This window comes from Colossoma macropomum, unplaced genomic scaffold (assembly GCF_904425465.1).
Source record: "Colossoma macropomum unplaced genomic scaffold, Colossoma_macropomum, whole genome shotgun sequence".
NCBI classification, from domain to species: Eukaryota; Metazoa; Chordata; class Actinopteri; order Characiformes; family Serrasalmidae; genus Colossoma; species Colossoma macropomum.
In genome coordinates, this window is record NW_023494799.1 from 10,249,792 (window position 1) to 10,273,627 (window position 23,836).

The 23,836-nt window shown below is 38.8% G+C and overlaps 1 protein-coding gene across 1 annotated transcript; it reads left to right on the forward strand.

Annotated features, from left to right (window-relative positions):
- The first annotated feature begins 3,559 nt into the window (after positions 1-3,559).
- Positions 3,560-23,171, forward strand: rgmd (RGM domain family, member D). Its single transcript, XM_036586645.1, has 5 exons — positions 3,560-3,688; positions 12,615-12,661; positions 14,180-14,340; positions 18,697-19,208; positions 21,581-23,171. The coding sequence occupies exons 1-5, from the start codon at positions 3,638-3,640 to the stop codon at positions 22,286-22,288; spliced, it is 1,479 nt and encodes a 492-aa protein (XP_036442538.1). The 5' UTR covers positions 3,560-3,637; the 3' UTR covers positions 22,289-23,171.
- Positions 23,172-23,836: the final 665 nt, after the last annotated feature.

Consider the following 23,836-nt stretch of genomic DNA (forward strand, 5'->3'; position numbering starts at 1 on the left):
AGATGCTTTAACCGGGGATGTAATTCTTAAAAATGTTTATTTTTGCACTATAATTCCATTTCTGAAGTGCAATGAATGTACAGCAAATCTCAAGATGGGTGATTAAAGGGTTAAATTCACATATTATCTAGTAATTTCCATATTTAAATGAACTGGTTTCTAAACATATGCATGTAAATTTTTTAATAGATTTCCTGTAGTTGTATATTGATTAAACATAGCCAAACATCGCTAAATCAGACTATTACTGTAAGCATATACATTATTTTAGGGTAATATATTGTATTATTTAGCAGACACATACTGCTGTAAAATGGCATGTTAAATTTTGTAATTATTGGCTATAATTCAGACCAACAACAATAACTAAATTTCTCACTAATTGGTGAATATCACCAAAACCCTTAACTTTAACCCTTTAAGACTATTCTATTTCTGCAATTTACTTAGTCTCATGGGGCCAGATTGTGATCAGACATGAAAGAGAACATATGTCTGGGGAAAACTAAAACTTTTGGTGCTGGATTGTGGCAAAATCTGCTGCTAACAAGGCTATGGGCCCTCTAAAACCTTCTCCAAATTCCATGGTCTTTTAACTCCAACAGTACACTCGATAACACAAGAGAAACAAGCTAACAAGCGAAATGCTAACGTTAACTAACAGACTTTGTGGTAATGTTTGGTAATGTCTGGTACTGTAAGAGGTAATGGGTTTTTTTTACTGTATGTAATCGGTTCTCCATACATGCAACACATATAGTGGCATAACTGGGATCTTACAGGCCCCAGTGCAAAACATTTGGGCCCCACATCTGAAAATGATTTTAAATTAATGAAATAATAAAATAAAGCCCACATAAATAGCTTTACATAACATTTTCTCAGACTACTGAGACATTTGCACAGTAGTGTGTTCATATTACACACTTAAAAAGATGGTTCTTCAAGGGTTCTTTAGTAAAGTTCCATATAGAACCCTTTGCATAATTGAAAGGTTTAATACATTGTGAAAGGGTTTGTCTGATTGTTGGAGAATGTGCTGTAGATGGTTCTATATATAACCTTTTTGAAAAGGGTTCTTCTATTGTTACAGGCTTGACACTTGACCCTTTTTGGGGCTATATAGAACCCTTTTCAAAAAGATTCTTTATAGAACCTTCTATAGTACTCTGTGATCTGCAATCCGAAGAATGCTTTCATGATGCAAAGAACGCCTTATTAATGCAAAGGGTTCTTTGAGTGTTCATGGTGTATATAGAATCATTCTCTTTCCTAAAGAACCCCTGAAGAACCATCTTTTTTAAGTGTGTAGAATATTGTAGTTTATTTACAATAAAAATCATTACAGACAGAACTGTGTATCTGTACCATCTATACCATGATACCAAATAGCCCACCTAGCTATGATACCCATCCATGATGCATGACGGTGCTGTAATCAGCTTAGTCACTTAAACATCTCAGTACAAATATCCATTCCATACAATATTTTACATACATGAGCCCTCAGTGATACTTTCAATCAATCTGAGCAGAAACTACAAATGTAAGTGTGACTGCACAGAGGAGTTCCACAGGATCTGTTGGGGTCTGTTTGAGTAAAATCATCTGTGAGATGGTAAGTAAAGTGAAAGTGCCATGCGACCATGAGGATCTTCTTGGTCAGTGGTGGCTTAATTTGATACTGAGGGAATTTCTGAGGGAAACAGCCTAACGTTACAGCAGTAGCTGTCTAGCTTGAGAGATCAGGTGAGTAGAGAAGGTTAAAGACTGACCTGTTGTTGTCTTGATAAATAATTCTGAGTACATGCTTTCTTTCTCTCTCAGCTCCGCACTTCCCTCCTCATCTCTTTTGCAAAGTTGTGCACACAAGCCATGATGCTGTGCTAGTTGACTGGCTGAGATAGCTTGCCAGCTAGTTCTACAACACGTCAATGATCTAGCACTGTTCTCAGATCTAACTATTACCTGTATACCGCATGTGTGTGTTAAAAAGACCAATCACATGAGAGATCAGGGGACAGAGGGGCGGGGATGTGTTTTGTTCACATATTAATGCACGTAGCCGCATGGTGCTCTAGTTTAGTTTGTCTTTAGCGCTATTGGCCTGGACAGTCCAATCTCTCGGTTCTCCTCACGGGAAGTCCGAGCCTAGAGGGGCCCAATAAAAAATTTTGGAGGACCAGTCACCACAGGCCCCCTGCCACATGGGCATCAGTGGCATTTCCCCCCTACCGCCTCTCCGGTAGATATGCCACTGGATGCATATCTACACGTTTAATTGGAATTTTTACAGGGATTTCTGTCATACTAACTTACGTTACATCCATGGGCTAACGACAGAAAATGTCGCCCCTATTTTAAGCTCCACCCGCTAGAAGCACTGGATTGGTTTAGAAATTTCGCTCTCAGTTTGTTCCCACCCACATTTAGCCCAAAATTTTATCATGGTTGTTCCCAGACATTCTCATTATGAGATCAATTTCTCAGTTTAATCTGCTCCTCTCCATCAATCACGTGATTTGTCAATACTGTTATTGCTTTTTTTTGATGTAAAGGATTGGACCTTAAAATATGGTTGAAAATTAGCCAAACTAACACTAACAAAGCCAAAAATCCATAGAGTTTTGAACATGAAAACACATGAATAAGAATATATTCCACATCAATTTTGTATTATTGTTACTCTAATTCAGCAAAACAATAATAGGCACTTGTGGCTTTGAATGAACTTTCATAGAAAAATCACATTTTATCCAACAATAATGGAAGCTTGTGCATCTTTGATACAGTGATAGAAAACACAGTAGCTCACAGAAAGTTCGGATTCTACACACTGATATGTTTCACTGTGTCCAAGGTGTACATGCATGTGCCATAACTCATTTGTTGGCAGATTTAAATAAATTTAAGGGGCCGTTGCCAAATTGGATCACTGGTGAGATGCTCAGTTCGATATGATTAACACCTCCTTATAATTCAGTTATTCTATTTAAGACATAGTACTTAGCAACTACTCTAAATGATTTGTTAACTGTGAAACTAAAATGTTAGTTATGTAGTTATGAGAATGAAAGTGAGCCCACATACAAGCCCTTCAGGTTATGGGGTTTAAACACATATTTTTTAATTTATGGTGAGACAAACAGTGGTTGATTCTCCAGCTTATGTGACACATGATGCATGCTAAACACCCCGATAGCGCACAGACTCCTCATTCATTTGCTACATAACTTTGCATGCTCATATTAACAGCACGGCTTTACCATACAGCACATTCACTCAGCCTGTCTTTCTGGACTTTGGAGAATATGGACGCCGGCCAAGGGCGACACATGTTGTCAAAGCCTCTGAATGTGTGTGTGTGTGTGTGTGTGTTGTGCATGTTTGTGTGCATGCATGTGAATGTGTTTGCATTTTTTTTCTCTCTTTTTTCCCCCCCTCTAATCTCCCTTCCTCAATATCCAGGAATCAGAGAACATCGCTCAAGCAGAGGCTAATCAAAGTGCCGATTCTTTAAAAGACAGCTGTTGTCATGTGTATTAATTCCGAGCCCCCTATTCGGAGCAAAGCAGGACGCATAGACGCATGGCATAATCGGCCGGGAAAGCAGGGTTAATTGTCCTCTCGCAGTGAAATGCTCCTCCGCTGGCCCTTACACCGTATACTGCAACTGCAAAAACACAAGGTAAGATCTGCTTGGATTTCCATCTATCTTTACTGAACCTCTTCATAGTGTTAATATGAATGTATTTAATCCATCTCCATAAAGGGGAACTACATTAAATCCTGGTTTTTGTTCTGCAGTATTAGTTTATAACTGCGTATAACGGATGTCTTGATCTGTTTCATTGGTCTGATGTACCTACATTTTTCTCTTCATGGGCAAACACATATTTCTGATGCTGTTAGTTATAATATAGTTATTTTTAACCTTGCATCTTTTCTGGTGACTGCTGTAAAAGCATGGTCTTCATGTGAGGCATTTTTGAGTTTGATGTGATGCCTTTCATATATCTGAGCTGAACATGCCCTGACTTCCGATGATTGGTTGAGGTGCCGACTTTCTGCACCAACGTTAAACTACTGGCTGATCTGGTCTTGATCTCCATCTGCTTATTCAAAACCCCACAACATCACATGCTCACTTTAGACCACATTAAGTTGCTAAGTGATCTAGACTTGTTTATGTGATTTCTGACACTGGACAGCAGCTAAAGCAGCAGTAACAACCACCTTTAAGCCTGAAATTGTAAGTATGTTTGTCCAGTGTACTAAAAAAAACATAAACATACTGTCTTGAGAGAATCAGTACAGACTGGACATACTACAGGAATGTGAATCAGTGATTGGGGCTGAAGGATTTGTGGAAAATATCTAATTGTGATTTTTCTGAGCAATACTGTGATTTATATGCAATTATTTTATTTACATTAAGCTCCAGGCCTTTATTTTGGTAAAGAGGACCAGCAAATCCATTTTTCAAGCTTGAGGCTTGAATGTTGAACATTGTGTGGCAAACTACAGTTCACAAATTTTGCACTGTTATGGTCAATTTTCCCAATCTAAACTTAAAGACAGCATTCAAAGATGTACACTCTATAAAAAGATGGTTCTTCAAGGGTTCTTTAGTAAGGACAATGGTTCTATATAGAACCATGAACACTCAAACAAACATTTGCATGATCAAAGGGTTCTCTTCAGTTTGATAAAGAATGTGTTGTATGAAGGGTTCTGTAAAGTACCAAAAGTGTTCTTCTACACAAAAGGTGGTTCTTCAAGGGTTCTTTAGTAAAGAAAATGGTTCTAACACTTGAACCCTTTACATGATTAAAGAGTTCTTTGCATTGTGAAAGGTTTTTCAGATTGATGGAGAGTGTGCTGTAGAGCGTTCTATATGGAACCTTTTTGAAAAGGGTTCTATATAGCACCCAAAAGTGTTCTTCTATTGTTACAGGCTTGACATCGTAACAATAGAAGAGTACATTTTGGTGCTATATACAACCCTTTTCGAGAAGGTTCTATATAGAACCATGTACAGCACTCTGCAACCGGCCATCTGACGAATGCTTTCCCAATGCAAAAAACCCTTTAATCATGCAAAGGGTTCTATGAGTGTTCATGGTTCTATATAGAACCATTTTCTGAACTAAAGATCCCTTGAAGAACCATCTTTTTAAAGTGTACTGTTATAATGTTAGGCTTATAACAATAGAAAAACACTTTTGTTGCTATATAGAACCCTTTTCAAGAAGGAACATATACAACACATTCTCCATCAATCTGAAGAACCGTTTCACCAAAGAACCCTTTAAAAACATTTTTAAGAGCGTGGAGTATAATTAAAATTGAAGCTCTTGTAATTTGAAAATTGCACTTTGCAATTTTGATTGAAAAACAAAAAAACAAAACTAATAATTGTTCTAGCCTATTGGTGGGTAAAGAAAGCCACAGTGCTCATGAAAGGCCAAGGACTGGACTGTGCACAACTCAGATTCTGTGCAGATTTCAGCCTCAAAGCCTTTCAGCCTTTACTTCGTTCTCAAGAAATTTGGTGGAGGCAATTGACCTTATTGGCCATAATCAGAAATGGACAAACTGAGGAAAGCAGAAAGAACAAGTTTTTATAACAAGACAACTTGATCTAGCTTTCCGCACCCTTAGTAATGGACAGTGGAGGAGTTCCCTAAATTACAAATAATAATCAAAAATGACCAGCTAACAAAGGTGTTTTATACAGACTGCATTAAGTGAAAAGTGCATTGTGTTCCCATGCCTGAGTTTGAGAGTGAAGTCCCATTTGATTCCGGGGATTTATTTGGCCATTGTGCTCTCCCACACACCGCCCTGCAACAGCTGAGGGGTTTGAAATGAGATCCAGAGCAGGTGTTTGAGTGGGAGAGAGGGAATTCAGGAGAATTTGCACTGCTTCTCTTCCTCCAGTCATTCTCCCTTTGAGGCCCGCAAAGAAACTGAAGAACTTGGTCAAAAAATACAGTAAGAAATTAGTACAGAGTTTGGAAAGTTTGACAGCAGAGAAACTAAATATGCAAAGTAAACACATGCACATGTACATACACTGTTAGAAATAAAGGTTCTGTGCAGGTACATTTTTCATTCATTAAGGTACAAACAATGTAAGTGTACCTTCAAAGGTACAACAGTGGTTTTAAGGTCCAACTGTGTATCTTAAATACGTTTTTCCCAGTGGAAAAGATTGTATTTAACCTTTTCATAATCTAATGTTTTAAAACCGAACAAGACGGGGTGTGTGGAGTCAATACAACTTAGAAAATATCATTTCAATGGATTATAGTACAATTATGTTCCACGACTAAAGGTACTGAGATGAACCCTTGAGGGTACCACCCCAGTGACAAGAGGGGCACTGCCCCAGTGACAATTTAGTACCTTGATTTCTGAAAGTGTATAAAAAGAAAGGTCTTCAACTTTATCAACTTGTTTTATTTCTACTGAAATTTCTTCTGTATCTTTTGACTACAGACCATCGATGTCTAAGTCAGTGACTGTTGTATTGGAACGGCATTGGGGTAATACTTCCCTTAATATCAATCCCTTAAAAAAGGATACTTTGGATTTTTATCTCAGCTACAAACCTTAGTGCACAATGGGTTTAACATAAATTCAGTTTAAAATCAATTGAGCAAATAAATAGTAAGTGGGGATTAAAATGTGCAAGTGTACAGGGTTTATTATTATGTTATAATATGTTATTGGACCAGGGGCACTCAAACTGTTGTATACAACAATATGTCATTAACAACATCAATAAAATAAAAAAGAACATAAAATATGCTGACATAATGTAAACAACACACTATAATCATACAACTAATGACAATTACCACACAACTATATGTGCAATATAATATTATAATCGATTACATGAATATTAATTAATTGCAATTACAGTTTCTTTAAGAACTTATACATTTAAATGATGTTTGTTGTTCCTAAATGTCTAAACCATCCTGTCTTACAGTTAGACAGAAAATAGCTTTGCTGTTTAAGGCAGTGGTTTTCAAACCCGTGCTTTGCTCAGGATCTCCAAACAGTCTATATTTTTGCTCAATCACTATGTGTTGCGTGTTTTGCTTGAAAAAAAATGAATACTGTCCAGGGGTCCCTGATGACTGGCATGAGAACCACTAGTGTAAGATACTTTTGTGGTTGGATGATCTTTAAAGGTGGAAAGTAGAGAGAAATCTTTAGAAATCTGATGTCAAATTTAGCAGAGTTTCTCAAAACATTGTCTGAAAGAGGGACTGAATGATGGCAGGGCAAGTTTCACTCTGAACTCGTTCTAAGAGTTAAAATCTTAGCTCTTAACCCTAAAAGGTCAACCATCAATTTTTCAAGATTTCTATAAAGGTCTTTCTTGAGATTTCTTGAGAAAACAAAGTCATTCAGGGTGGTTTGATGTGAAATGCACCGTTCTAAGCATACCAATTCAGATTTCTTTATAGTGGTGGTGATAGGAACCAGGTGTCACAACGTGAACCTACATGTTGCTTCGGCATTTTTATGTGCGATGTTGATATTGATGTAGTGTTACATCTGAAAAAAGTTTTCTTTAGATACTATTTTGCCTTACATGTGCCTCTGCAACATGAATAGATTTAAAAAAAAATACATGTTTTAGGCCAAAACCTTTTCAAAACTGTACTAATACATTGTCTCAGACAACATATCCAAATCCACTTCATTCAATACCTCTCTGTGTGGAACCTGTTAGAGGCATTAGATGCCTCAGACGTCTGGTTCCTGTCACCACCACTGTGAACAATTTGGACTCTCTATGTTTCTCTAGAATGGGGCATTTCACATCAAACCACTCTGAATGACTCTGTTTAAATCTTAGCAACTTAATTAATCGGTGGAATTCTTCTTTAACCTGGACCCAGTCCGATCAGTTTAGACTTATCTGCTGTCAGGAATGGATTGATTTTAGTTAGCTCAGCTTCTTGTTTGTTTCTACCATCTTCCCTCACCAAAGCCACAAGACCCCATGACCCTGAATCTAAGGTTACCTGTGTACTTGTGGTATGCACTGATCAATGCTTACAGTGGCATCTCTTCAACTGACAGCAAGGAAACAGATGTCAGCTGTTGCACAGAGGAATGGATTTTACAAAATCGAGAGGCCTGACTTTTACTACTATTTGTCAAAGCATATAGCAAAGAAGGTTGTATATTGTTTTCCGTGTTGGGGAAGCTAATTTTAAACAGTTATTCATAATTAAATGTAATTAAGCTATAGCCAACCTACTTGATAAAGTAGTTAGTTACACTACAATCTCCTTATAAAAACTACTTTGAAGTTGCTTCAAGGGGCAAGCTTAAGAAATGTGTTTACATCTGCTAGAAAAAAACAGCATAGACCCGTATAGCTGGTCCCAGCTGCTGCTGTCAGAAAAAACTTGTATCTCCAAAATGGTAACTTTACAGGACAAGGAAAAAACACACTTTCCTTTCAAAGTAAATCAATGGAACCAGACATTTTTTCGAAGTAATTTTGGGCACTTCCTTTTGATCCATTCATCAGGAAATTTCAACACAATATAAAGGGCAACAGGCATTTTCAAATTACATAAAAAACAGAAAAACAAAATGGAGATATGAAATATTGTTCCGATGCTCAACACCAGCAAAATCAGCATAATGTTGTGTTTTGCTGGTATGCTCCAAAACCAGTGGAATGTACAATGGAAAGTGTGTAATTACTGTCCATATACACAGTAAAGGATTTGCCCTCAGCCAATATACAAACTCTAGTCAAAGCAAAACGTTTAGCTGCCTGAGCAGACAAGGATGAAGAAAACTGGACCATGAAGAGAAACAATGGCATTTGATGTGGACTTGAGAGCCATTTCAAAGCCTGAGAGATGAACCATCAACAAAAAATACAGTCTAAATTAGAGTCAGGGAAGTCAGTAAGGTCAGGTTGGAGTTTTGTAATCGTGGCCCAAACAGTTCAGCAGTCTTGGATTACTCCTTCAGTTTCATTTGGCAATAATGGGATTCTGTGTTACATGCACTAGTGATGAGAGGATATTTTTCACCGAAAGTACTCATGGGGGTGCGAGTGGACGTTAAAATGGAATTCATAGCGTGAGGCACACAAACTTACAATTGGTTCATTGCCACTAAATCTGAGCTAAATCCACAGCAGCTTCACTAAGAGAACAAATGCATGGTGGATGACCTTGCATGACTGGGTTTAATCGCTTGGAATAATATGCAACCGGTCGCTGATTGTCACCTAGAGAGTGGCAGAACTGCATTCAGTACAATGTATTGTAAGCATGCTAATCAGAAAATAACAAATTGTCGCTGTCAGAGATTAAAAGAGCCACTTGAACTGCCCCCAAAAGGCCCCACTTCCTGCACCTCGCCTACCCCCAAGAGCCTGGTAGGCCATCAATCAAAGTGGCTAAGTGGGATTCTTCAGCAGAGATGCTATCAGGAGCAGCCTCTTATAGGCCCTTACACTTCTGCCTCTGTTATCTACAATGATAATTGCCCTGAACAGCCAATCTCCACTCCCCTCTAAAGCAAATCCCTGAGCTATACTTCAGAGTCACTCAGCCAGTTAAGTTTTATTTAATGGCTCAAACGAGATGAAGATGTAGCCTGTAGAAGTTTATGGTTCCATATTTTGCATGTCATGTAGTATCTGGATTTGGTTTGTATTTTGTACTAAGTATTAATGTAGGAGCTGCTATGGATGACTTGCCTGTCAATAGAGATATAAAAGTAGAAACTGCACCTTACAATGCAAAATAAACAAAACTTTATTTCAACTTGTCTGAACAGATACGTTGTGGCGTAAGCCTTCTTCAGAAAGCTGTACACAAGTTGGGGATCACTTGTTATATTAATCATAGTAATTCAAAAACAACTGTTACAAAGTAGATTGCAATGTAATAAATTAGGCACCAAAATGTAAACCAATGATTTATACACAATTTAAAGTCTATTTAATTATTTAACTTCCGGGCAAAATGACCAATACAAGTAAAAAAAGAAGAAAACATATATTTAACAGAAAACTACACTGAGGCCTCAACAACTAAATATAATAACAAATTTTCCAGTATTTAGTGCGTCCACCCTGTATTTATTACACCTTTCATTCTTTTTTAGGAGACTTGTCCGCAGTTTCTTAAAGAATCTCCAGAGAATTTATTTTTCCTCCGAAGTTCAGTCTTAGGAGTTGGTTGTATTTTCTGCTTCTCACCATCCAAGTAATCTCAAACACATTCAGTAATGTTGAGGTCTGGACTCTGGGGTGGTCAGTCCTTTGTTCTGAAAACACCAGCAGCTCTTTTGATTATGATCTTCGCAGTTATACATCCTTTGGATTTTTTCAGATCTGAAGCAAGAGTGGATGAAAGCTTTAAGTACTGTTTATCTGATGGGGACAGTTTTGGTGGTCTACCAGGTCTTGCACGATTGTTAGTAGTTCCATTTTCTCTGTGTCTTCTAATATTTTTTGAACTCCTTTTTTCACTTATTTTCCCTCTACCTTGTCCTCCTCAGAAATATCACTTATGAAAAACCTGATAACGCAATAATAGTTTCATATGGTTGATTATGGAGGACTATTTTAATGGTTGACTGTTGACTGTAAACACTGAAGAATGTGCTCATTGGCTTCTATTATAATCATTTTTTGAGTCAGCAGGTTTTCTGTGCTTGTCTGTATCGAGGGAAGTTCAGAGAAACATGTCAGAATTTTTGTCTGTGGTAATTAACTGCAAAGTACAGATGTGGCAAACAGAGACTATGCTGAAAAAAGCTGGAGTATTCCTTTAAGAGCCTTTGGGTGCTGTCAGTAGACCAAACCTGTGAGCCTGGCCTCCATACCGCAGTGTGATGGCCCTAATAACAAAAACAAGCCGCACGGTGTGGATCTGCGCCCGCCGTGTGAGCGCCATAATGAGGACCATATGCAGCTGCCCAGACATACAGTCAATGGAAACCCAATACTTCTTCCTCTTTCTCTATCTCTCTCTCTCTCTCTTTTTCCTTTCCTCATTTTTCCTTTCCACCTCTCATGCCTTCCTTTTCTCACTCCCATTTAAGGGCTGACTAAAACTGCGGACAGTTGGTCAGCCTTGTCACTTTCAGCTGTTCTTTGTCGATACTGGCTGATCCCACTTCAGCCTCTTTCCGTCTCTTTTTTTTTAACGTTTACTCAAGAGATGACATTCTAGGCTGCTAGCCAGTGGCCTTATCCTGCTGTCTTCCTCACTTTTACCAACCATAAATGTAGTCACTCTATTCCTCTCTCTCTTTCTCTCTAGCTTGCTGACTCTCTTGCCCTCTCACTGGTCTGGCATTCAGACTTGCCGTGAAGCGAAGGGCTAATTTTACCAGCCTGACATCATTCCTCTATTGTATAAAGAACAAGTGAGTCAGTGTCAGGAGAAATGCACTGACCTATTCTTTCTTTTCCTCCTCCTTTCTTCTTTTTTCTTTTTTACCTGATTCATCTCAGTAATTGACATGCGCCCCCCCTTCCTTGAACCCCCCAATATGTATATGCACTGGATCATGCAATGTAATATGGTCCCAAGCTCAGGGGAAAGAAAGGGCCCTTTCTCCGCCCATCACCCTTGTCCGTCCATCCGCTGGCAGGAGGTGCTTGTAAGAGGCTCACCCATCCATCCACCTGAGTGAATGAAAATGTCTGCTTCACTGGTCTGCATCTGAATGATGCCTCTGTAGTATCAATACCCTTACGGGCCTGAGAGAGGAATGACTTTTTCGGGAGCAGCCACCACTCTCGAATCAGCGCAACCATAATTAATTCTGCCACAGACGACACTAATGCACTTATTGTTGTGGAAAAGGTTGAGATGTTGCCCTTAGCAACATGTCCCATGTAGTTAATATACTAAACAGTGGTTTTCCAATTATTAAATTATTAATTAAAGGAATAGTTCAGTCACAAAATGTTAGTGTTGTTAAACAATAAACAGAAATGAATAGCCACCAAATAGCATTATTCAAATGGGATGAAGCTAATTGGTGGCTAATAGATTCCTTTCACTGTTAGACATATTAGTATGTCAGCAAAGCTTTTTCCTTTCCACTGGTTTTCTAAAATTTCTGCATGAATCGATTGTTCAGATGTAAGTAAAGTCAATTAGAGTGGTGTGATGTGAAATAGTTAATTGTAGTGAAACTTACCGATTTCTTACTACAGTTTCTTTCCAGTGGTGCAGATAGGAACCAGGCGTTGTGATGTCTACCATGCAAATACAGCTTTTTTATATGCCATCCACAATGACCAGTGAACCTACATGAGTTGTCTCAGTTTTATATGTAACATTGATGGTAAAATGGTGGTAAATCTGAAAAACAAAGAAGTTTTCTTTGTTTACATTATACCCATTTAATTATGCAGAAACTTTGAAAAGTGGAAAGGTGGAATTCCCCTTTAAGACATGTATAACCTGTCGCAAACAACAAGTGGCATGGTCATGTTTATCACCATGCTGTTGGATCACTTCCTAAACTGAAGGCATTTGAATTAAATGCAACTGATTCGATTAAATCTGAACCTGTTGCTTTCTGTCTTGCAGAATATCGACCTGCTCCAAATGGACCCTGGAAATCTGCTCTTAAACAGGTAAGACTGATTGATGACTGATTGAGGTGTTACATTCTAACTTACCTATAAGGTTTAATGTACTGCAAGCAAAAGCTGATATTTTTAAACACAGATTTTTGTGTTTAAATATATTAGCTTTCCCTGCTGGTCTTCTTTGTCAAACAGGAACATTTAAAAAGTGCAACCAATGTTTCATACCTTGAGCTGTAGACACGAATCACGCAAACACAAAAACTCTTTTGTCTTTTTTCCAATCTCTCTTTATCCCTTAGAATTAAACAGGCTGTTTTGTTACTGTGCCTTTAAGACTGATCTATTGTTGCAGTCCCAAAAACAAATCTACAAAAAAAGGTAACTTTCGCAGGAGAAGTAGGAAATAATGCTCTTTACTTTTATTGTAAGTTAATGTAAAGAGATTTTATTCAAAGCAGTTTTGGAGCATTTCTATTAAGTCTAGTCCATTCATCATGAAATTTCGACACAGTGTAAAGGGTAGCTGCGTTGCTCAAATAGTTTGTAAAAATCATTTACTTCACTTATATTTATTCATTATTCTTGGTCAGTGACACTATGTAAATGATCTCTGTTTTGATTGGCTGCTCTGTACTGTGTCTCATTCAAAACGAAACCAGCACTGAAACACACCTATAACGTGAGCATGAATGGGCGTGGCTAAACTGCTATGGCCTGAACAAACACATATATCGCTGTTGTCTGAAAAAATCTCCATTTCTGTTTTTCAGGTTTTGACAGAATTTGAGAATGCCTGTCGCCCTTTACATTGTGTATAAATTTCATGATTAATGTTTTGTCGAAAGAAACGACCCAAATTACTTGGAAAAATTTTGGTTTCATTGACTTACATTAAAAGTAAAGTAGGTTTTTTCATTCTCCTGTAAAGTTACCATTTTGGAGATACAAGGTTTTGTTCTGACCACAGCGATATATAAATGTATTGCGTATATGTAAATGTGTTGATTTGTATGTATATAAAACATTATTACATGTATTTAAATAGATGTACATCTCTATATCTAATAGTGTCTTTTTTAATATTTATATACATGAAATATGTAAATATATTGAGAAAACTAAAAAAAATAAACATATATATATATATATATATATATATATATATATATATATATATAAATTTTATTCCTCTAATAAAGGTGGTATTCATCATAATGTAACATTAATCTTTCTTGTCTGTGTAAAACCCACTCCAAATAAACCAATTAATAACAAGGAAAACTCTTAAAGTGGTCCATAATGTGTTTTTGAACGAAACCCTTTACATTTACTTTCCTTATGGTTTACTTGGGTACATGTAACGGGATAAATGTCAGTAGTACCTCTAGTCAGTGAGTCTTTTTTGTCGATTAGTCGATGCAGTTCGGTGGCTAATAATCACTGCTAGTCATCGTCCGAGAGGGGGCTGGCAAACTCGAGGCTCCTCCCGTGCAGCGCGTTAGAGCTGTCTGAGGGCCGCTGCTTTAGGAGGGGAGATGAAAAACTTTGTGTGGCTTCTTGCAGCTTCAGCGTCGAAGAGCAGCAGCAGCAGCAGCAGTCGGAGAGCCCCAATCTAACTGAATGGATTGGCATGGGGAGAAGCGGACCTTTCAACCTGGCTAAGCTGCAGCTCTGGAACTGGATTTCCCTTGTGATGCTTTCTCTCTGTCTGCTGTTCCGACCAGGTGAGAGTCGTGTTGTTCAGTTTCGCACTCGCATGGCAGCAGAACTGGTGAAAACATACGAGGCTGAAGTTGGCTTCCTATTCGCCCGCTTCTTGTTCGAATTTTCCCGTTCCACCTTAAATGTTACAGCAGTTACAGGCGCCAGAATGTAACTGTTGCACTATTTAAGGTGGAACGGGGAAAATCGAACACAGCTTTGTTGAAAACATCGCGGAGCGAAAAGCAGCGCTAGCTGGAAAACGAAGCACACGAAGTTCTTAAACAGCTCCTCAGGAAACCAGCACTGAGTTAATAAGGCAGAGTTTTAAATACATTGCTCGTGTAACTGTTAGTTTTCGGTTTCTGCTAAAACTTTTATATGGAAAAGTTCAAATCCGCTCCGAGCACATTTACGCCAAACAAACTCCTCAGAAAGCTGTGCAGCTATGCGGCTAAAGGAGCTAGCAAACAACGCAGGCATGCTAAGCTAACATGAAGCCCGACTTGTGCGCTGAGATTTTCTGTTAATAATTATCTAACTTAGCTAACTGTAGTAACTTTAGCTTTTACTGATCCAAAATGTCGAAGTTGGTTGTTTAATTTGAAGTGAGTCTTATCGCTACACAAGTAACGTTAACTTACCCGATCTTGTTGCGAAGTTATTTGTTTTAAGGTTTACCAACTTCATTCTGGCTGCTGACTAGCTATGCTAGCTAGGTTAGCTAGCACGCATCACACAAGTTCTTCTTTTTGGAAGTTAATATGAACGGTTTTAATTTTTTTATTATTTTTTTTTCTGAAACCCAAGAGCTTACGGAGCCCTTAAGGGGCTGTGGTTAAAAAAAACAAATAAAAAAAACGGCATTGCGTTACCTCGCAATAATTTTGCGTTCCCTTGCAAATGTTTTGCGTTCCGTCGCAATAATTTTGCACTCACTCGCAGTGATTTGCTTTCCCTTGCAAATGGAATGGTTTTTTGCAAGGGAGTGCATATATGTTTGCAAGGAAATCCAAAAAATGGCAAGGGAATTCAAAAGTATTGCAAAGGAACGCAAATAGTTTGCGAGGGACTGCAGCAATACTGTGAGGACACGATGTCGTTGGAAATATTGTTTTTCCTATCGATGGCACTTTCGGGGCTCCGTCAGAGCTGCATTTTTCAGCGACAAAACATTACTTATTGAAGTGGTTGGGACAAAAGCTGGCCTGCTTTTCAGGGCAAACTTTTACCATTCAGTGTCTGTTTAGTGACACATTTATATCTGAGTTATAAAAACATTATTACAGTTTAATAAGTAGTTTTGTAATTTAATGCTCACACAGTCTGAAACATTAGTAGCCTAATTTAGAGTCTGTCATTTGACTCTCGAGATGGAATAGTTACACATCTCCTGGCGTTATGACATGCTTTATATAGAAGCTAGGTTAAAAGTCTGGATAGTGATTAAATAAGTTCAGATTTCATTGGAAGGATAGAAGAGTGAGATTTAATCCACACTGGGCCTAAACTTTACTCCTGTCTGCCTAATATTGCTGAACTTAAAGTGTCAATATCCTGCATCCTTTAATTTTATATTTATTTTCTCCCCCTGAGGTTCAAATAGTACATTTGTGTGGTTTCATGCACCACAAAAACATAAAAAAATTACAAAATTGGTCATATGGCAAAAATGGTCGTAATTCCTTTTTACCTGACCGTTGCCTGCAAACCTTTGTTTATCCCTTAGAATTAATCAGGATGTTTTTGTTACAGTTTCTGTAAGATTGATATACATCAACAACCTCTGTTCTGATTTGCTTCCCTATATCATGCCTCAAAAAAAGCAGGGCTGAAACACTTATTATAAATTCAGCAGGAGTGGGCGGGGCTAAACGTCTGTAGGCTGATTGTGTGGATATATGTAAATGCTCTGGCTTTTGTGACATCACAAAAACGGTGAATTCAGATTAGACTGTTTTGCAGCTCAGTTTCCATGTATTGACTTTGTGAACAGTTTTGAAAATTTTGAAAATGTTTACATCCTTTCCATCAAACTGTTTGATTTACCACAAGGCAGGGTAAAATTAGATTTTCCATGATATTGGCCCTTTAAGCCTTTTATGAAGGCTGTTTAGATAAAAAAACACCAGCTATTGATATTATATTCAGCCGTATCTGATGTTGGGTCGTGAAAATGTTTTTAATCTCCACATATACTGGAGTTTATGCATGTTATTTGCACTGTACAATGCAGACAGAAATGGGAAGGTTAGTTTCAGGGTGTATTCCTTTAAAATTACAGTTTTAATCAGCCGTCATGCTCTCAGTTGTTTACAGCCTCCCAATAACAGATTCGAATTGTGTTCCATTGCTTTGGATTTTCTTTTGCCTTTAAAGGACAATTAGTGAAGTACATCATGAAGGGTTTGTTTTATTGCTGGCCAGTGAAATCCTCTCCAGAGGTCATGTTTGCTGCCAGTGAGTCATATTTTTTCCCTTTTAAAATGTTTTGTTTCATGTTCTCATGGGTTTAGTGGTGATGCTTCCACATGTCGCTTGAGAATTCTTCATTTCTTGTGGTTCGTTTGTTTATGCTTAAAACACTTTTGTTTTTTAGACGTGTCTAAAGTGGGTCAGGTTTCTCCAGTTGTTGTAGAACCGTTGTGTGCATCCAGCCCAGTGGTGTTGTCTTATCTTAAAAAGATAATCTTAACACTGTCATATCTTGTTCGGTTCACGCTTAGAATACTGTGAATACTGGGATTTGATGTTGGCCTTGTCTCAGGATCAGTTAGAGCACTGCTACTGTGCTTGAAAGTATCTCTCAAGAGTAACAAACATCATAAGACAGAAATCTGTCATATAATATTTTGATTGTCTTAATCATTGCACACTGAATAAATAATATTGGTACATTTAGTTACACAACAGATCTCTCAGCTTAACTGTTGCCATGAAAAAGCAAGGCACACGAGTAAAAATGTAGGCTAGTCAGTTAACTGCATATTTACTATATATATTCTCATCTAATTAGCTTCATGTTGGGAAGTCAGTATCATTAACTCTTTATAAATCTTACAATTATCATAGCAGGCCCTTCATTAGCGTTAGAGTATGACCCAGTTCCAGCTGTTATGCAAACACGTACCTTCTTAATCTAACTCTTATTATTTTTATTCTTTTCTAAGCGCATGACTATTACAGTCAAAAAGTAGTGATGTACTGTTGCAAAGTGTGGGCCTATGCCATATCCAATATTTTTTGCGCTAATACACAAATATTGAAAAAAAAATAGAAATCAGGACAACACCTACCCGATTTAGCATTATATAGAAATATAACATTTATGTCTATAGAGTTACAAATGCAGTAAAATAACTAAAATGCAGATTTTAGACATTTTAGCATAGCAGCCCAGCGTCGCCTAAACATCCTGTTACTCTAGAATACAATAAACATAACAAATATCATTTTAAAATATCAGTCAAATCTAAACATTTGTCTAGTGTCTCTGTTTTTTTAAGCAATTAATTTTTAAGCAGTTGTGTGTTACATTCATGTATAGCCATTTACATCAAGAATGTACGTGAAGTTTGCCGTTTCTGCTGTTATGCACCATAAATAATCTCAAAATCTCACTCCAGTATGCTGAGAAATAGACTCAAGACCGTAACAGGGCTTAGGACAAGGGATGTTTCACTCAGTTTATTTTCCTCAGTCAAAGTTATTTAATATTGTATTATCTATTGATATCTGGTCCGTGGCTATTTGTATTTACATACAATATACAGCCACACAATGCTCATTTTAACTTCATTAAAGTTAGTAAAACTAACACTGTCTTTTTCTGGGCAGCCTATGTGAAATAAGTGTGTTATAGGGTTGTTAACACGCTATTTTTGTATTTTATGTTATTTTAATGTACACAGTATTCTTTTTTCTTGGCGTTGAACATGCTGTAACTGCTAAGTGTCTAATAGCTGTGTACTGAAATTTTATATTCGCCTACTTAAACCGTGTTAATGAAAGGCAGATAGAGTAACCGCAGTTTAAACTGCATTGCAGGTAATGTACGTTGTAGATGGCTGTTGGGCTGTTTTCATTTTCTACACACAGTTTTATACTAAACATTGAGGTAGTTTCAGACAGTGGGGTAAATATAGCATTCCTAAATGAACAGAATTGGATATGGCTTAATATGGCTGATATTGGTCCATCAAAATATGCCTTACTTAGATAGAGATCTGTAGGCACTTTAATGCACAAATTCCTTGTACAAACTGTACATGATGAATGAAAGGTTTCTGATTCTATCTGATCTCATTAGAACCTTCCTGTTCATGACTTTTTAAATGGGCCAAACCTGAACGAAACTCTCCTCACTCTGTTCCCTACAGTGTACTGTCAGACATGTCGGATCCAGCGGTGTAATGCTGAGTACGTGGCCTCTTCCTCCCCCTCCGGCGGTCTTCAGGAAGAGGTCCTCCCAAACGTGGACTACTGCATCGCCCTGAGGGCCTACTCACTGTGCACCAGGCGCACCGCCCGTGGCTGCAGAGGAGACCTGGTCTACCATTCGGCTGTCTTTCGCATCAAGGAGCTCTTCGTCCAGCACAACTGCTCCAGCGACGGCCCTACTTCTTCGGCCAAAGCCCCCAGCACCTCCAGGCCAGCCGTGGTGGACGTGTGCGACTACGAGAGCCGGGCACTGGCCTCTGGCCCTGCAGCACAGCAAAAGAAGTATGGCCACTGTGGATTATTCGGAGACCCCCACTTACGGACATTCAGAGATGAGTTCCAGACGTGTAGAGTCGAGGGCGCTTGGCCACTCATTCATAACCGCTACCTGTCGGTACAGGTCACAAACGTGCCGGTTGTGGAAGGATCAAGTGCAACAGCAACCAATAAGGTAAGTCATCATAAACAGATATGTCTCCTCTGAGTCTATGCCAGTTACTGACATGCAGCTATATATGCTTGTAGACCTTTAAGGATAAATATGGACCATAAAAACACCCCCTCTGGAGTGCTTTGAGGCGCAGTACAACGCTGAAACACTCCCTAGAACTTCTACATGAATGGCCGGAGCTAAACTGCTGTCAGCTGAATAGGTGGATATATGTAAATGAGTTAGTTCTCTTCACATCACAGAAACAATGTATTCAAAAAGCGGGTGTTTTATGGTCTGGGTAGTGAAGTGTACAGTTTTAATTTAACTATGTTTACATTTTACACCAAATGCCTTATTTCAAAAGCAAAGAAATCAAAACTTTATGATTGTATTACATCAGTGTAGCTGACTTGTTGAAGATTTGCATCTTCCTGCCTGATGCTCATGCCTGCAGCACATTTTGCCTCCACTGACCCTCCAGCCAGATGGTTTCATTCAACTATTTACAGATGCCAATGAGGTGTTCTTTTTGCTTCATAGCAGCAGGAGAGAGAAGCTCATGAATAGGATCTTTCAGGTGTAAATTGAGCACCTGGGCACCAGTCTTGATGCAAATGTCTAGTGTAACTGTGTACCATCCACCCAATAGGCAATTCTGCAGGCTTTATAGATAGCAGTTGGTGCTCTTTACCATGTTACAAAGTTAAAGCTACAAGATTCATGTATTAATGCAAGTCATGACACCAGTGAAGGCACTGATACACTGCATAACAGTAGCTGAAAGGAAGTCATGCATATTTTTATATAACAGTTCCAGTGCTTTTTGGAAGAGGTACTATACAGCGCAGCCAATCTGAACAGAGCTCATTTCAGTTTCTTAAATGCACAAAACAGCCTGTTTAATTCTTAACGGATAAAGACAGTTAGAATACGATCATGTACAAACATACTGTGACTGTGTTTGGTACACAAAACCACACAGGTGTTTTAACTCCTTAAAATTTTAGTGTTAATGGATACTAAGGCTTATTATTCAGTAACCACAGGGACTTCACTGCAAACTGGTTGAGCTATTCTTAGTTTGTAGTAGTGTGCAGTAAAACTTCGGGCCTATCAGTGCACCTTGGTCATTTAAGGGGTTAAGTAGACCTCAGAGCAAACCTAAAATCCAAGAAAAATGTAGGATATGGACCATTTTAAAACTAAGGAGATGCCTGTAGAGGGGTAAGTTGCAATTATGTATGCAGCAGGTTGATGTCCTGCTGATGATTGAATATGTAAGGATTGGTGGAGGCCGTAACTTTTTGAATAATGGTCAGCCCACTAGTTTAAAACAAAACAGATAGTAGTGCCTGTAGCAAATATTTATATTTGCAGATGACAGCAGTTAGATCATGTTTAATCAGTGGGCATTGTTACTCAGCAGTCAAGTATGTTCTTTTTTATGACATCAAATTCTGCTAATCCTAATATGATTGAAAAAATGAAAATCAGCTGCGCCACAGAGAACAGCTCTGCTTGGAATTAGCAGTTTGGGGTTTAGATATCGTCATTGTCCTTTTGTTCTTGGACTTTCTCTGTTCTCCTACTGCCACGCTGTGGTGAGATGTGGTATTTCACCCCAGAAAGTCCTTAAGCTCTAATTTACTCATGCTGTACACATGGAATACAGTCCAGGATTTGCCCTGCAAAATGTATCATGACTTCTTAATGAGAAAGGTTGATGGTGCTTAACCCCTAATAATTTATAGTAGAATTATGAATAGTAATGAATAAGTAGTATGAATAATATGTATTAAATGCCCCATATCTTATATTTTTCTTGCATTTTTTTTCTCTCAGGTCCTGTTATGACATTTGTGTGGTTTCATGTACCACAAAAACAGTCAAAATTCAGTTTTTCAAGAACACCTTCCATCACGTCTTTATCCCTTAAAATTGAAGAGGCCTTTTTTTGTAACTGTACCTTTAAGATTGATTTATGTAAAGTAGCTCTGTTCTGATTGGTTGCCCTGTATTGTGCCTCATTCAAGAAGCAGTCCAGACTGAATCACTCCTTATAATTTTAGGGGGAATGGGCAGGACTATGCTGGAGTAGGCTGAATTTGGGGATACACAAAAATGCGTGTTTTTGTGACATAAAAAAAGCAGTTAATTCGAAATAAGATGTTTTTATGGCTTAGTTTCTATATACGGACTGTGTTGGGTTTTGAAATGTTTAATATTAAAAAATCTTCAGGCCTTTTATTTAAAAAAGTGAGGAAAATTTTCTTTTCCATGATATAGGCTCTTTAATATTAATAAAGGAATAATAAGCTTAGGTTTCAATGATTGGAAAAAGTCTAATTGCTTTCACTCTTACTAACTAAATGTAATTGTGTCGCCCACAGATAACAGTCATATTCAAATCCTTCCACGACTGTACTGAACAGAAGGTGTACCAAGCCACCACGGAGGACCTACCGTCAGCCTTCCAAGACGGCACTCGCAGCGGCGGGAAAGGAGGCAGCCTTTGGATAGTGGAGGACGGTGGTGGGGGCTCGGGCGGGCGGCAGGTGATGATCCAGGCCCGCTACCTGGGTGCCTCCATCATCGTGCGTCAGGTGGGCCGCTACCTGACCTTCGCCATCCGCATCCCGGAGGAGCTAGCGGAGGAGAACGGCGGTCTGCAGCTGTGTCTGCATGGCTGTCCCCGCAGCGAGGTCATAAAGGCCCACGTGCTGACCCGGCAGCAGAGCCTGCGTCCACCACGGCTCCTCGGCTCCTGGTATGAGCAGGAGGACGAGGAAGGCGGTGGGGGGGAGCTGAAGCCTGGCTCAGTTCCCCATGCTGACATGCTGGAGCGCGCCACCACCAAGTGCAGGGAGACGCTGCAGGTGGAGGACGTTTACTTCCAGTCATGCGTCTTTGACATTCTCACCACTGGAGACCTGGAGTTCTCCATGGCTGCGTATGGGGCCTTGGAGGATCTGAAGGCACTTCCGCCCAGCACGCTGAAGCAAAGTTCACCAAGGACTCCATACGTGTATAACAGAGCCACTGCAGTGTCATCGTCCCTCCTTGTCACTCTCGTCTTGGTGTTTCTCCTGCTGAAGTGACCATGAGCGAGAGCTTGGATTGCCAGACTGCTCTTTTGAATTTGCTTCCATGAATTCGTACAGTTGATTTCATTTGGGAGAAGCATTCTCATTCACATTTGTAACCCTTGAAGAACTGAATCGAACCCATAGAAACTGCAGGAGGGCATGTCAAAAAATGAAAAAACAAAAAACGTGCACTCACAAGACAATAATTCAACACTTTTTTGCGTGGTGTTGCGTGGAAGTATGTTGCAATATTACACATTTTTCTGAAGGGGACATTACAGTCTACGAATGCTGAGGGCAGCTAATCAGGATAGCTTCTTGATTCTCATTATCAAGTAAATCTCAGTAGGGTGGACAGTTTTTGTAACAGCACTATTTCAGTGTTTTATAAGTGATACTCACTAATGTCAGACCATAGGAAGAATATAAATGAAACATGGATATGGCCCTGTGATGGACTGGCTTATACAGATACTCTGACTCCATTTACATCTGCTCATTTCATGCGTCTTCAGTATCAGGATTATATCCAATTATAGATTATCCACATAAAATGCAGATGTACATGCACCCAAGCTGCATTTAACAGAGACCTGATCACTCAAATCTAAAATCTGATCACTCAAACCACTTCAGGCAGTGTGGTCTGAGATGCATGTTAGCCGTCAGCGTCCCAAGCTAGTTAAGGTAATGTGTCAGATCAGTTTATGTGTCATTTTTATATCAAAATCGCAATTTGAAAGAGTGCCGTTTTCAAATCGTAAGAGCTGTATTTTTAATTATAGTCTCTTAACAAGGAGAAGTTTAACCTAATAACACAGAGTCTGCAGGTTCTGCAGATTAGGGCTGAATGATTTGGGCAAAATGTCTCAGAATTGCAGTTTTTCTGATTGTCACTGTGGGATTATTTTCTATAAATTAAGGGTCCAGGCCTGTTTTTTTAACCATTAAGACCTGCAGATCCACTTTCTAAGGCTTGAACATGGTGCATGTGACTGCCAGTTAGATGTGATTGTGATATCACAACACATTCTTGTTTGGTTGCTTGTGGTTGCTGCTGATCTCCCAACTTAAAAGAGGCAACATTCTTAATAACATAGGCTGTAATAAAATTTGCAGCTCTTGCGATTTGAAACTTGCCTCTTTCAAATTGCGGTTTCAGTATAACAACAATGATGAGTTAGACCAATCAGAAGCAACTAGACACCCGTGTGCCGTGTACATGGCAACACAACCACAGCTAACTGGCAGTCTGGTGCACTATGTTTAGTGTTCAAACCTCCAGCCAGAAGAAAATGGTCTTCTTTGCCAAAAACAGGATTGGGCCTTAATTTATAGACAATAATCGCAATTTAAATTGCAGTCACAATATTGGTCAGAAAAATCACCATTCGATTTTTTTCAAGTCGTTCAACCCTGCCTTGTCGTTATTCTCTGTCTGGCTACAGAATATTGCATTTTAGTACATATGATTCATGGCTGTGACTACAAATACAGAAAACTAGTCATTCTAACCTGCCAACACCAATATAAAGCCGTTGGAAGTAAATGAATATCATG

Coding starts and splice junctions, on each gene's coding strand:
- rgmd (XM_036586645.1), top strand. CDS start 3,638: ATGCTCCTCCGCTGGCCCTTACACCGTATACTGCAACTGCAAAAACAC. Junction 14,341..18,696: donor CTGTCTGCTGTTCCGACCAG/GTGAGAGTCGTG, acceptor TGTTCCCTACAG/TGTACTGTCAGACATGTCGG. Junction 19,209..21,580: donor GTGCAACAGCAACCAATAAG/GTAAGTCATCAT, acceptor TGTCGCCCACAG/ATAACAGTCATATTCAAATC.